At 34.7% G+C, this 14,497-nt stretch overlaps 1 protein-coding gene across 21 annotated transcripts in view; it reads left to right on the forward strand.

The window, feature by feature from the left end:
• Positions 1-14,497, forward strand: part of Wnk1 (WNK lysine deficient protein kinase 1) — a 145,043-nt gene that overhangs the window by 62,848 nt on the left and 67,698 nt on the right. Inside the window, exon 1 of one of the 21 annotated variants that reach the window (XM_028880466.2) lies at positions 13,039-13,445. The exons of the other annotated variants lie outside the window; for them this stretch is intronic. Coding sequence (XP_028736299.1) covers positions 13,356-13,445 — 90 coding nt within the window. The 5' untranslated portion in view covers positions 13,039-13,355. Of the gene's footprint in view, positions 1-13,038; positions 13,446-14,497 lie in introns of those variants that run through there. 21 annotated transcript variants of the gene reach the window in all.

The following is a 14,497-nucleotide window of genomic DNA, read 5'->3' on the forward strand; positions in this document are numbered from 1 at the left end:
GGTTTGGTCACAAGCTGAGCCATCTCTTCTGCCAACAAATATTTGAGTCCCTTCTGTATTTCAGACTTTTACAAATTCTTGGTATTAAATACTTTTAAGTGTAGTCCTTGTTTCTAAAAAGCTTTCTTGGGACAGGACAACAGACAACTTAGGGACCATAGAATATACAACAGCTATTCTAATATTAAATAACTAAAGCACATAGGAGCAGTGAGAACCTCATTGAATTGAACAGATTAGGAGAATGACCATTAAAGATCCTACATGGCCCTAAGTATTACCTGTAAAAGAACTGCAGTTGTCCATGTCTGTTGATTTTGCAGATAGGAAAAGAGTTATGAGGTAGAGAGTGAATGAAAACCTTTGACTTCCTTCTAGAGTACTGGCAGAATTGTTGCAGCATTTATAAAATAGGTAGGTGTCACATAAGCAGACCTAAATTTTATAAAGATTATTCTGATTGTAGATTTGAAGAGCTAAAAGCAGAGTAGGGAAACTAAAACCAAATCAACTTAAACAAAAAACAGTTGAAAGTTTGCTATTGAAGGTCAGATATGTTGGTATATACTAGCACTCAGAAGGCTGAGTCAGGAGGATTATGAGTTCCAGGCTATCCTGGGCTATGTAGGAAGAAGGGGAAATGGGAAATGATTATCATAGTAATCAACTAATGAGGGAAATGACAGATAGTGTGGAAGTATGGAGTTGTAGAAATAAAAAGGAAGTAGATGGATTTAAGAGGGTTTTGCTTTTTGTTTTGTCTTATTAAAGTTAAAATTGAGTTCTTTATACTTAACAGTTAAGAAAATAAATGACCATTTTAGAAAAGTGCACTTTTACAATGGCCCATTGGTAATTGCTGATATTCCTAATTGGTAATTGTTATAAGAACAAGGGAATGTTGAATGTTCAGCCATAAATTGGGAAACTGTGTCACTTATCACCTAAAAGGAAATGGAAAGAATTTAAAAGCAGGTGGAAGTAGTTGAAGGAGCATGTTGATGTCTTGCATTAGCATTATTGATTCCATTGAAGTTGTGTTTACCAATATCTGTCTCTTCTTGAGGAAGGATTTACAGTAGCTGGGGGCGGGGGCAGGGGGAAGGGTTTAGGAGGAGGTCCCACCTTCCCTGAGTATCTTATCTGTAGGGAGTTAATGGTCACCAGGGAAGGCAGATATGTTTTCAACTGTCTAACCACTGATTGGAGCTCATGCTCTTGTAAGTTGTCCTTCATCCAGATCCTGTTGAGAAATTCTAGTAAAACAGAATGGGACAAGTGGACACACACACACAATGCATAAAAATAGAAAGTGGGGCACTGGAGAGAGATAAATGGCCCAGTGGTTAAGAGCACTGGCTGCTCTACCATTATATTAGAAATAAGTTCAGAGTTGCAAAGAAAAAGATCACAACTCCAATTAAAGTGTCTGGACAGAGCAAACTTTACTCTTGATCAAGAAAAGATCTATCGCACAGAGACAGTAAGTGCACTTGGCTTTTATTCTACCTAATTCAGGTGATGACTTTGTCTTTTACCTTAGTCTTAATTCAATTAGACAGCCTTAAAAGAATTGTAATGATATAGCACAAGGGAGGCCCTGGCTGGCCAGGCCAGGGTGGTCCAAGGGTGAGGGAAACATGCTGGGCAGATGCGGCTGTGGGTTGTGCTGCATCCACATTTATTATAATAGAAAGATAAGAAAAGAGAGGCGGGTAGAGGGGGCGAGGGTGCACACCTCATGGCAGGGAAGGGAGGAAGGGCAGGAGAGAGCAAAAGAGGGAGGAATTTTCTTAAAGGGAACATTGGATGGTGTCCTCCTTGGATGGTGTCAGGAGCACACAGAGCCAAGTCCCCAAGGGGCGGGTCAGACACTAACAATTGGCACACAGGAGACAAAGGAGGTAGGGTCATTGCTCTAAGCCATGAGATTCCTGCAATGCAGCTAGGAGGGGGCCTTTGTATGAAAAAATGTTTAACTTGAAGAGTTATTATATAAAAGTCTTACTAGGCTGGGAAGATAAAAACAATTTGAATACAGCTGTATACTATCTGACAGAAAAGACTCATAACTGATATTATACAGAGGACTCAGGTTCCTAACACCCACAGGGTTGAAATACAACCGTATTGACTTTCTTTCATATTATTAATGACTTTTATTGTAATGGCAGAGATTTTATGATTCACAAAGCCTGGGGTATTTACTACCATGCTTTTAACAAAAGAAGTTAGTAACTTAGTCTAAATACATCACTAGAATTTTGTTTTAAAAGAATTTACCCAAAGAGTTATGTAAATAATCATAATTTTAAAAAGAGATGGTTATGGTTTTTTATTAGAATTAGAATGTATTATCCTGTATACTTACAGGAAGATCTTTCCAGTGTTTTTGAAAAACTGACCTTGAATGTTCAGTCCTCTTGCTTCTGTCTGCCTAATGAGATTGTAGGTATGTAAAATGATGCCTGGCTTCTACATATGAAACATGTGAAAGAAAATTATTATGTAAATTATTAATTCTGAAAATTTCCAGACAGTCTTCTGAAGTTGAGCCATCATTTTAATATTTTTATCAATTTTAAACCAGCTCAGTTGAGAATAAAATCTTAAATAAAACAAGACTTTTGTTAAATTTAATAGAAGTTAGACTATTCTAACTATTTCTTTGTAATTATAGCGATCAGTCTGTTTTTAACTGTTGAACATGTTTTAAAAATTGAGCAAATATGAATACACGTAGAAGCTAAAGAATATAGTTGGGTGGTTTCTGTTACATTCCTGGTGTATTCATCACCAAGTTCCAGGACTTTTTCACCAATCTCCAAAGAAGCTCCATTGTGCACTAACAGTCATCTCCTTTTCCTCTACCCTCCAGTCCAAGTTAGATTTGTCTTTTGGGGTATTTAATGTCAATTTAATTACTCACTTAGTATAATGTTTTCATGATTCATCCATGTGGTAATATATCAGTACTTCATTTCTTTTGACATTTGAATAATAAATACTCCATTGTATAATATTGAGCAGCTTTTGTTTCCTCGTAGTTCTATATTTTTTTTTTCCTCCTTTTATCGTTAAACTGTTTGAATCTAGCTTTCTTCCTGGAGAAGGATCAAGAACAATGTTCTAATCTTTTTTTTTTTTTAAGATTTTTTTTTATTTATGTATATTAGGGCTCTATCTGCATGTACACCTTTATGCCAGAAGAGGGCATCAGATCACATTACAGATAGTTGTGAAACCCCCATGTGGGTGCTGGGAAATGAATTCTAGAACTCTGGAAGAACAACTAGTGCTCTTAGCCACTCGGTTATCTCTCCAGTCCCTAATGTTCTAATCTTTCAAACAACTATAATATAAATATCACAAACTGGGTGGATTAATAAACAGCAGGTTTATTTATTCATTTCTTTATTTAGTTTATTTCTCAGTTCCTGGAAGCTGGTAAGTTCAAGATAAAGATGCCTTCAGCTTCAGTATCTATGGGAGATCCATTCTTCGTGCATAGTGCCTTTTCACAGTGTCCTTTCCTGATGAAAGATTCTTTGTATTAAGTTTTATTAAGTTTATTTCATGCACTCATTACCTAACCACATGCTAAAGGTTGTACTTCTGAATACCATCCTGTTGGGTGTTATATTTTAACATCAAATTTTTAGGTGGACATAATCAGATCATAACTAACATGAAGGATAATGCAAGTAGTATTTTACAAGTCATTCATTTTCTTACAGCTTGATTTATTAAATACTTGTTTATATTTATTTTTTAGCATACGACATGGCATAGACTATCAATATTTTGAAAAACAAATTCAATTAAATGAATCCCAATTGTAGTTAAAAGTTAGATACTATGCCACTTTGTGAGAATTATCTTCCAAAGGAGAAATGAAATTCAAAGTGACTCTTGAAATGTTTTTATCCTACTAAAATGAAGTTAAATTGCAGAAAATAGAAACTGACATACAAATAAAAACAATATATAGGTATAGAAAAAAAGTATAGAATGGAGGGAAACTGATACAGATAAAGTAGAAAATTAACTTTTAACAGTGAAAATTCCAAGGGTAGGTGGCATCTGAAATCTTCGTCCATTCTCTTGCTACTGTACAGATTCTAAAATCTCAAAATTGTAATTTCTGAATAAAGTTCCTTTCTGTGTTGGGAGGATAGGGACTGTGGGGTTTAATAATTTTTAGCCTATCTTCAGTTTGTTTTCTGAGGGTAAAAGCAAATTATATTTTATTTAATAACCCTCACAAGTTTTAAGGTAATTTTTCTAAAACAATTTCCTAAGGAAGGGAGGCTTCTGCCTTATTGGAAAAGGAAATTGCTCTGCTGTTTTGTTGTGTTGTTTGCTTTTCTGTTTAAGATAACATCTTGTCAAAGCTGTTTTCGGACTTAACATTCCTATAATAAAGCTTACAAGGTAAATTGGCTGGTACTATGTCATAATCCTTAATTCCAAAGGATACTACTGGTAACATTAATCTTTTTTGTTTTTCTTCTAGTCTTTACAAATATACTTCTAAAGTATCTGTAGTCTTTAATTCTCCACTGGCCGTTCATATATTTGGAAATACTATCTTGTTTTTAACTGATACTCATTCTTGTTTTATGGCTTCCAGTGAGATGTCAAAGGGAACTATGTCTTTTTTTACTTTAATAAAAGATTGCTTGTATTTGAGGCTCTGATATTAATGTGGGGACATTTAAATAAATGCCTACACAACAATTACTTTATGTAATTATATAAACAATAGTGACTTCTGTTAAATAAGATTGATGTAGCGGTCTTTCTTTTAAATCTGCCTCAGGTGTAAATTTAACTAATTTTAAAATCCTAATGTACTCTGCTTACCTACTACATGCTTATTAAGGAAACATGTTGATGTTTGGTTATCCATTCAGAGAGGTTATAGTTTCCTAACACCATACACACACCAGTTCTCAATTTTTGGTTTCTAGTCAAGGTCTATTATTATTTATGTCCTACCTATCAGTAATTGATTACAAAGACTCTTGGACTTACCTTCCTAAGCCAAAATATCCCAGAATTCTGTTCACATGAATCCATGAGCTTTAGTTCTAAGTTTCTTTGTTGTTTTGTCTTTTGAGACAGGGTCTTCCTGTATTTCCCAGGCTGACCCAGACTCATAGCAGTCCTTCTTTTTGACTTAGCTTCTAAAGTGCTGAGACTACAGAGGCAAGCTACCATTCAAATTTTAATTTTCATAATTATATAACATCAATTAATTGTTTCTTTTTCCTCCTCTCCCTTCTGTCTGTTTCTCCCCCACCCCTCTCTCTTTGAGATAAGGCTGCCCTCAGCTTACTTTTTAGACCAGACTAGCATAAACTAACAGAGATCTGCCCTTGTCTGTCTCCCAAGTCCTAGGATTAAAGGTGTGCACCATCACCCCTAGGCTTACCTTGTCCAGTTTTTTGAGACAGGCTGTCCTTAAACTTGCAATGTAGTCAAAGATGACCTTGACCTCTTGCTTTCAACTCCTGAGTGCTTAGGCTGGCATGTGCTGCCATCACGTTGGGGATCAAACTTGGGACTGCATGCATGCTAGACATGCACTCTACCAACTGAACCATACCTCTACCTCCTTTTTGTATCTTCAGGTGTGTTGTGGACATGCGTTGAGTAAGATAGATGCTTTAATAGTCTCTAGAAATTTTATAGTATACTAGGAATGGTGGGCATGTTGAAATAGTCATTCACTAAACCAAATGGATATTATATATACACATAATGAAATTAGGAAATTTTACTCTTCTTGGGAGAATCAAAGATAGTATTCCTGAGAAAGTATGTTTAAACTAAGAATTTGATCTGAGCAGGTATACTGAGAAGGTAATTTTTTTATAATACATTTTAAAATTTCTGATACAATTATATGATTTCCCCTTCCCTTTCCTTCCTCCAACCCTTCCCATTCACCCCTTGCTATCTCTCAAAATATGTGTATGAATATATGCATATATATTCATATTCATAAATACAATTAATCAGTCCATGTAATACATATCAGTATGTATATGGTATCAGGACTGACTACTTGGTATTGGATAACTACAGGGTAGGGTGGGATGTGGTGCTCTTCCCTGGGGAAGAGTATTTTGAGACGGTAATCTTTTTTGTTTTTTTTCGAAACAGAGTTTCTCTGTGTAGTTTTGGTTCCCGTCCTAGATATTGCTCGTAGACCAGGTTGGCCTCAGACTCACAGAGATCTTTCTGGCTCTTCCTCCCAAGTGCTGGGTGGGATTTTAAAGACATGAGCTACCACCGCCTAGCCTGAGACAGTAATCTTATATGAAGAAATGAACCAACAGCCTAGTTTTCTTGACACTCTTTTGTTTGTTTGTTTGTTTTGTTTTTTAATTTCTTGTGCACAAGTGTTTTTCTTGTATGTTTTTTCTGTGCACCACATGCGTGCATGGTGCTCAGGGAGGCCAGAAGAAGGCTTCAGATCTCCTGGAACTGTAGTAGAGACTGTTATCAGCCACCATGTTAGGACTAGGAATCAAACCTGGGCCTTTGGAAAAGTAGCATGTACTCTTAATCACGATACCATCTTTTCAGTCCTGTTGCTGGCACTCTTTGCCAGTAGCATCCCAAGGATTAATGGAAGAAAGTCATACTAGCACTGCTACCTGTTCTGTGTTCTGTTTTGATATTATCTATTTCCTATGCCTCTCAAGAACAAGTTTCTTTTTTCCTAAGTAAGCATGAGTTTTTTTCTATTTTCACAGTTACTTGGCTGTTTAATAGTTACAGCACTGAACAAGATAGTTTTTAGTGGTTGGTGTATTCCATTAACACTTAGATGTACAGTTAAATGGGACTACCCATGATTTGGAAGAGCAAGTAGGTGCTATTATTTATCTGTTGTTTATAAGAGATTGTGAAATTCTAGGTGATCATTAAACAATTACACATCTGGAAAATATCAAGAGTTCTGGTCTCAGAGATCCAGCTTAAATCAAATGTTATATTGAATTAACTAATACTGTAGTGTCAATTATGATATGAGGGCATTTTAACCTGTATAAGTGCTGATATAAAAGTAGTAAATGCAGACTGGTTTAATAGTTGGAGAAATAAATGCACTGATAATATACTATGTGTATCATGTCTGTAATGCATTCAGATGTTTTCTTTTAATGTTAATATGCTTAGGAAGGCTTTCCCTACTAACCTATCTAAAAAAGAGTTCTCAAAATATGTACATACTTTAATTCCACCTTCATTTTATCTTTCATGGCTTTTATCACAATGGCCTTTTTAAATTTAATGTCCTAATTCGAATTCAAGTTTTATATACTATATTTCAATGAGGCTTATTTTAACAGTGATCATTGTTGCTTATATAATTACATGAAATTATTGTTTAGACATTTGTTGCCTCAAACATAAGCAGTCCTCTAGAAAAGTAGCAAAAGACACAGTCCCTTTGTTCTTCATCTTATGATGAAGAATGGATATCAGTTAAAAAATAAGGCAGTATTTTCAAGTAATAGGAACTGACAGTACAGAATGAAGACTTATCTGTAATGTAGCGATTTGCAAGTTGTAAGCAGTCAGCCAGTATTTGTGAAATAAATACATGAGTACAGACTATAAGGAGTGAGTAAAACATAGTTTGGAGTTTGATCTGCTTGAAATCAGATCCCAGGAATGTTTCCTAGCTGCGAACCTAGCTCAAGTTTTTTTTAATTCCTCTGAGCCTAAAGGATTAATTGAGAAAGACATATAAAACTTTAAAAAGAAGTCCTGCTTATATACTTGTTATTCAGCACTTGTTGGATATTACTATTATTACTAATATTACTATAACACGAGTAGTGGTGAAATTAGCTGTCCCTAATGTATAAATACAAATTGAATTAAATTAAATGTGTTTAATAAGCTTCATTCACATGAAGCCAAGCTTTAAATTGGGTAAGAGAAGCTGATATTTCCTTTAATTTTGTCAGTTGCCATGCAAAAGTCCCTTAAATATACTATTTCTTTCTAATTTTTGTATCGATAAATAGATAATACCTTCATTTCACAGGTAACACAGACTTTAAAGTTTTAACATTTTGCTTAATACAATGAGTGGTACTTAGTAGCAGAGTCCAAAAACAAGACATAAAGATAGATAGTAACATTTTTGTCCTATGCTTGTTCTTTTAAAACTTTTTTCTCTGGGTATTTAAAAAAATAATAATCCTTAGCCAAGGTAGTGGTGGCACATGCCTTTAATCTCAGTACACACCTTTAGTCCCAGCATTCAGAAGGCAGAAGCAGGCAGATCTCTGAGTTCCAGCCAGCCTAGTCTACAGAGCAAGTTCCAGGATAGTCAGACTACACAGAGAAACCCTGTCTTAAAAAACCAAAACCAAAAGCAACAAAAATTCCATGAATTAAAAAACGAATCTTATGAGCTATAGATAACACAAATTCATACGTAAGATCCTCATACTACACTTTGTAGGGCCTTACATAAATGTCTGGGATCCTTGTGCTGCACAGAAAAACTGCTTAGTTGTATGTTATACTTGTCATTTGATCCAGTTATCTCAAATTTATGCTTTGGTAGTGAGAAGATCCAAGTAAGGGTACTAATTCAGCTATGGGAGGCTAAGGTAGTAGGATTGAAAGTTTAAGTTCTGTGTGAACTACAGAGTGAACTCAGAACTTTGTGAGACTCTATCTCAAAGTAAAATTTTAAAGATGGGTATGAGAATATAGCTCAGCAGTAGAACACTTACTTATCTAGAATGTACTTGGCCGTAGGTTCAATCTTCAGTATGGAAGAGGAAAAGTAGCACAAGTTTTTGTATGTTATGAAAAGAGTTTAAAACTTTAGTACACCACAGCATCAATGTTTATATGAAGGATAGTGCATTTGAGGCTGGAGCAATACCTTGGCTTTCATGTATCCAGAGTAATGAGCCTTAGGGAATCATGAGGCAAGCTAATTTCCTTTCATAGAGCCAGCTCAATTTGGTAGGGCATTTGAAGAGGCTTGTTTTCCAATGGAATTATATGGTATGTTCAAATACCTGTAAACTAATGGTTCATACCAGCAAGATTCTGGCTGAATCCAGCCGCTTAACAACCAGGTTAAAAATAATGGGGATTTTTAATTACTTTGTTTGTGTAATTTGACTTTGTCACTTATTCCATTAGCCTTTGGATTGCAAAGCTTGAACACTTCGTATGGAAAAAACAGAATTAAAGCCATTAGGGTAAAGTTCCTTCTAGTTTTTATATAACAGATTACAGTTCACTCTTTTCTACAGAAACAAGCGACACTATTTCTTGATTAGTTTTTAAAGTTGAAAAAAATGTATTTCTTTTAGCAGGCTTCTTTGTGCTATGCTAGGGGGGGAAAACACCCGGAATTAGCTGAAAAGATTCTTTTATCAATTTTGCCCTTTTATAAATTTGGATTGTAAGTGAAAAGATACCACAAGTTGTATCTTAACATTCTGTTTGACTTTCAGAGACATTCTGTTACTTTCCTGTGATTCTAAATTTAAAAGTGATAGTTTGGGGTGTCATTCTGCTTGGGGGAGGTGTTTTAAAAAATTGTAAAATTCTTCAGAATTCCTCAGCAAATCCTGAATATAAGTCTTTAATTCCCAATGCAGTAGACAGAATAAAAACTGACAATATATAAAGACAGTTTTCTTATTTAAGCACATTTCAGCAATACTGAAATATCTGATCTCTTGTTAGTAACACATGCTAGTGTGCTAAGAGAATAGAAGAAATACTTCATAATTGCTGCTTCTTTAATGTACTGCTATATATAATTTAAGGTGTACTTTTAAAAAATCATAAGACTTAAATGACTAAAAAAGAAGGGGAGGAGGAAATGTTTTATCAGTAGAAATATCCATTAAGTATACAGTGAACAAACAAGTAATAATTTGACTGGACTTACTGGGGGTGGGTGGGTATTATTATTATTACTTAATATTGAGTCAGAGATTGGGAAGGTGTTTATTGAGTCCAAAGAGAATATCCTTCATAGTAGAGGGAGCACCATAGAAAAAGTACTATTTTTATTTATTTATTTCGTTGGTTGGTTGATTGGTTTTTCCAGACAGAGTTTCTCTATGTGGTCATGGCTGGTCTCGAATTCAGAGATTGACCTGCCTGTGCTCGCTTCTGGGATTAAAGGCTTGCATCACCACAAACCCGACTGAAAAAAATATTACTGATGAAAATATATTTTAAGCATTCACTAAACAAGTAATCAGTTTGACTTATCTGGGGAAATGAGGGTAGACAGGTGAAGTAGAAAGCATGTAGTAGAAGTAACATTGAATTTGATACTGGAATATTTGAGTTCTAGTTTTTACTCTACCATTAACCAAACCATTAGACTATGTCTTATTCTAGGTGCTCAAGTTAATGCAATATTAACACTCATTGGACTAGACATTCAGTAATCAGCCTTGAATTGATAACTTTCATATGAATGTTCAAAAATATAAAAGATGCAATGGAATATGTTTATATTGAGAAATGCAGTAATAAATACAATTGAAGAAAAAAGACTCTCCCAATTGAAAGAAGAGAATGAGAAGTACAGAAACACACATTGATCATGACTTTATTTAAAAATAGTAAACAATACTGTACAAAAATTGATAATTAAATTTCAAAAAGATTGCATTTTAGATTTAGTTGGCAAAGACCACATTTAAAAGCAAATCAGAATGAATTTAGCCTTCCTTGTAGAAACCAAATATACAAACTGACAAAAAAAAGTCAAAGCTTATTGATGTTTGAAAAATACTGATTTAAGTATACGATTATAAAACTACAGTTCTTTAATAAAAGAATTGGTTCTTCTTTCCTTTACGTGCAAGTTATTGGTTGTGCTGTAGGATTTAAACACTAAAACAGCTATTCAGGGAAAGGGGAATATATTTTAAGTACATTAAGCATAATAATATTTTAGGAAATTATAAAAGATAAAAGTTGCTAATGGCTATCATGGTTTATATAATTACTACTGTGAGTTCTTGAAACAAAGATAAGTGGTTTGTTTGTTTGTTTGTTTAAGCAGGTAAACAGTTCTGCTGTTTGTACTTTCTTACTCCTCCAATAGCTTAACATTTCTGGTCAGGTAAAATGACATTTTTTATCATGGTTTTGTTACCTCCCCAAATCACTGCTTTATTTCTTTTGCATTAAAATTTTGACCACCAAATTCTGATTGCTAACACCCCATCTTTTTAAGCTAAGGTTAATTTAGGATGGACTCTTTGTTTCCATTCCTTGAATGTAATGATATTATTATAGATATTAGAAACTCTTAATTTGTAGGAAAGATTGATTTATTTTTTTCAAAAAATAAGAGTGTACCACAAATTTGTATGTCATCCTTACACAGGAGCCATTCTGATACACGGCTGTGTCACTCCCGATTTTATTATGTGTTGCTGACGCAAGCCCAGAAAAGGTTTCTTTTCACAGAGTCTAGATGTTTGTGCCTATATCAAACTGTTGTCAACAACAACCAAAAAAGCTGTACTCGTTTAGGTTGTTCTAATACCTATATCTTTTTTAAAATTTATTTTTATTTTTAGTGCATTGGTGTTTTGCCTGCATGTATGTTTTGAGGTGTAGGATCCCCTGGAACAGAAGTTATAGACAGTTGTGAGCCTGCCACGTGGGTGCTGGGAGTTAAACTCAAGTCCTCTGGAAGAACAGCTAGTGCTCTCCACTGCTGAGCCATCTCTCCAGCCCATATACCCATATCTTAAGCATGGGAAAGGCATTTTTTTTTTAAAGCTCTGAGTTAGCCAAATATAGTCTTAAGCAATCTTCCTCATATGTGTAAGTTAAAAGAACTTTTGTTTTCCTGCCAGAAACCTGACATCTTAGTCTACTTAATTAATAGTGATAAATATTGAGCCAGAAATTACTAGTAGCTGCTTTGAGATATAGTCTGTTAGAATTCTAACTGGAATAGAAGTGGTGTTTTTTGTTTTGTTTTTAAGTTGCATTTATTTTGTGTTGCGGAACTAGTGCATCACAGTAATGTTTATGGAGGTCAGAAGACAACTTTTTTTCAGGAGTCTTTTTCTCTTCTTCCAACATTGGGGTCTAATGGATTGAACTCTCAGATCAGGCTCAGTGGCAAAGTGGTTTTACCCACTCAGTCACCTAACTATCCCTAGAGTAGAAGTATTTGTACCAAATAGCATCCAACCCTTACTATACTTTCAGTGATTGAAACCTTGGCATATGCTGTCGTCTTTGGGATTCAGTCTCATACCATTACAAAGGATACAGCTTTATTTTATTACCCATTATAACAATGCCACAAGCAGTGCTTCCTTTACTATATTAATACCATGAAGGAAAATTTAACAACACTTAAATTCATAATAGCTTTTATTTGGGACTGAAATTTTTTTTTCCCTAGGAAATGTCTGCACATGCTAAAGGAGGGAAAAGAAATAGAAACCTTTACTGCTTTTGTATACCATTTCATTACTGTTTTTTAAAAGCTATGAGAAAGTGGAAAAGCAGTTTAATGAGAGTTGAACTCAGGGCTTCATGCATGCTCAGCAAGCATTCTGCCACTGAACTGTATCTCCAGCCCTAATATCACCACTTTTTCAATTGATAAAACAGAGGAGCTATTGTGCATACTTTCAAAAAACAAATTTCTCCCCCCCCCCCCAAATGTGCATGAGTTTGCCTGCATTTATTTCTATGTACCACTTGTGTACCTGGTGCTCATGGAGGCCAGAAGAAGACATCAGATCTCCTGAAACAGGAGTTACATATGTTTGTGAGCCGCCATGTGGTTGGTGGGAGTGATCAAACCTGGGTCCTCTGGAAAAACAACCAGTGAAAGTATAAGTTAATTGGGTAACCACCAGTGCCCCTGCTTGATAATTATTCTGAATTTGCTCTGTTGGCTGTGCTAAACCCCCCCCCCCCCACACACACACTTTTAAATAAAGCATAATTTCAGCATGATTGGTATGAAGGAAGTGTTTTAGTAGGTAGGTATCTAGTGTTACATACAGAAAAGTCTCCAAGGTAGATTTCAAAGTCAAGGAGGCAGAACATTTGGATGTAGTAGGTGGAGCTTTGAGCAAATAAAAGTCTCCATGCTTATCCAAGGATCTGTTGGCTGAGTAGAGCAAGCTTTGTTAGAGTTGGGAAGCATGGCTATTAAACAAGAAAATGTGCTCCAGTCTGACTTTGACATTTGTCTTCCTTATGCTGTGGGCTAAGTTGTTCTGGTAGTTTGTATTTCTATTCACTTTCCCTTTAATTTTTCTGTAAACTCTAACAAATCTGTTTTGCCTTTTCTGATGGATTTTATGAAGACAGATTTTTGCTCAGTATTTGTTATTGTAAATTCTCATTGCTGCTGCTGCTCTCAAAAGGATTGTATAAATGAGGTAAGAATTTCTGGTCTCTATAAAGGGCATATTGTAGCTTTTCTGATGATGTAAATAGGAAGTTTCACTTAAACTGCTGAATGAAGTTAATTAATGTTCTATGTTTATTCTGTGTGAGAAAGTATGCTTTTCTCAATTATGAATGGTTAGGACAATCATTTGAAACTAACATTTGAAACTTAAGCTTTGAGACAATTCCTGACTATTTTAAGAAATTGAAGATTGAGCCAAAGAATTCTCTACTATGACTCATTTCTGTGTTTCTAGCAGATTAGTTGACAACCATAAACATACAGAATTAAAGAAGTCAGAGTCCATAAAATTTTTTAGTTCAAATAAAGCAACATATTTGATAAACATTTGTCTTCTGTTACCTCTTTGGAGTAAAAAATTACTCAGTTTTTATACTCTATATGCTATGTTAGAGAAGTGACTTTGAGATAACATCTCAAAACAAAATGAGAAAGTGCATAATTTTATGTCACTTAAAGGAGAGAACTAAGCTATTCTATGTTTGAAGGAGTTGTGTGTATGTTGAGACATGATTGCCCAAAGATAGAACCTGTGAATTGAAACAATAAAGCAAGAATACATTTAGAGCTAAGTTGCTGGTTCTGATGAGTGGAGTAAGAAGAGTATGTGTCCTCAGTGAATAAAGCTTAGTTTTTTTGTATTTTAAGAGTAACCCAGTTTTTCTATTTTAGTATTCTTTTTGGTTTTGTATTTTCTAACCTTACTCAGAAAAGATGGGGAATATATTTGCTTTTACTGGTTGGAACACCACCAAATAGAACTGAGTTAAGGAGTAAAGAAAAGTGGTTGCTTTTGCAGGGTGGTAGGGCTTTTAAGTTATTAATCTCTATTGAAATATGCACATTAAAAAGAAATAAGATGAAATTTTATCACAAGAACATATTATTGCTCTCTGGTGCTAAAAATCATGTTTTACAATAATCTAGATCAACTTTTTAAAAATATGTTATTAAGTTCTTATATCTTAAAAACAAAAAGTCTGTGAGTGTGATGTGTATCTCAAAAACCTTGCTTTGAGT

This window comes from Peromyscus leucopus, chromosome 3 (genome assembly GCF_004664715.2).
Source record: "Peromyscus leucopus breed LL Stock chromosome 3, UCI_PerLeu_2.1, whole genome shotgun sequence".
Lineage (NCBI taxonomy): Eukaryota > Metazoa > Chordata > Mammalia > Rodentia > Cricetidae > Peromyscus > Peromyscus leucopus.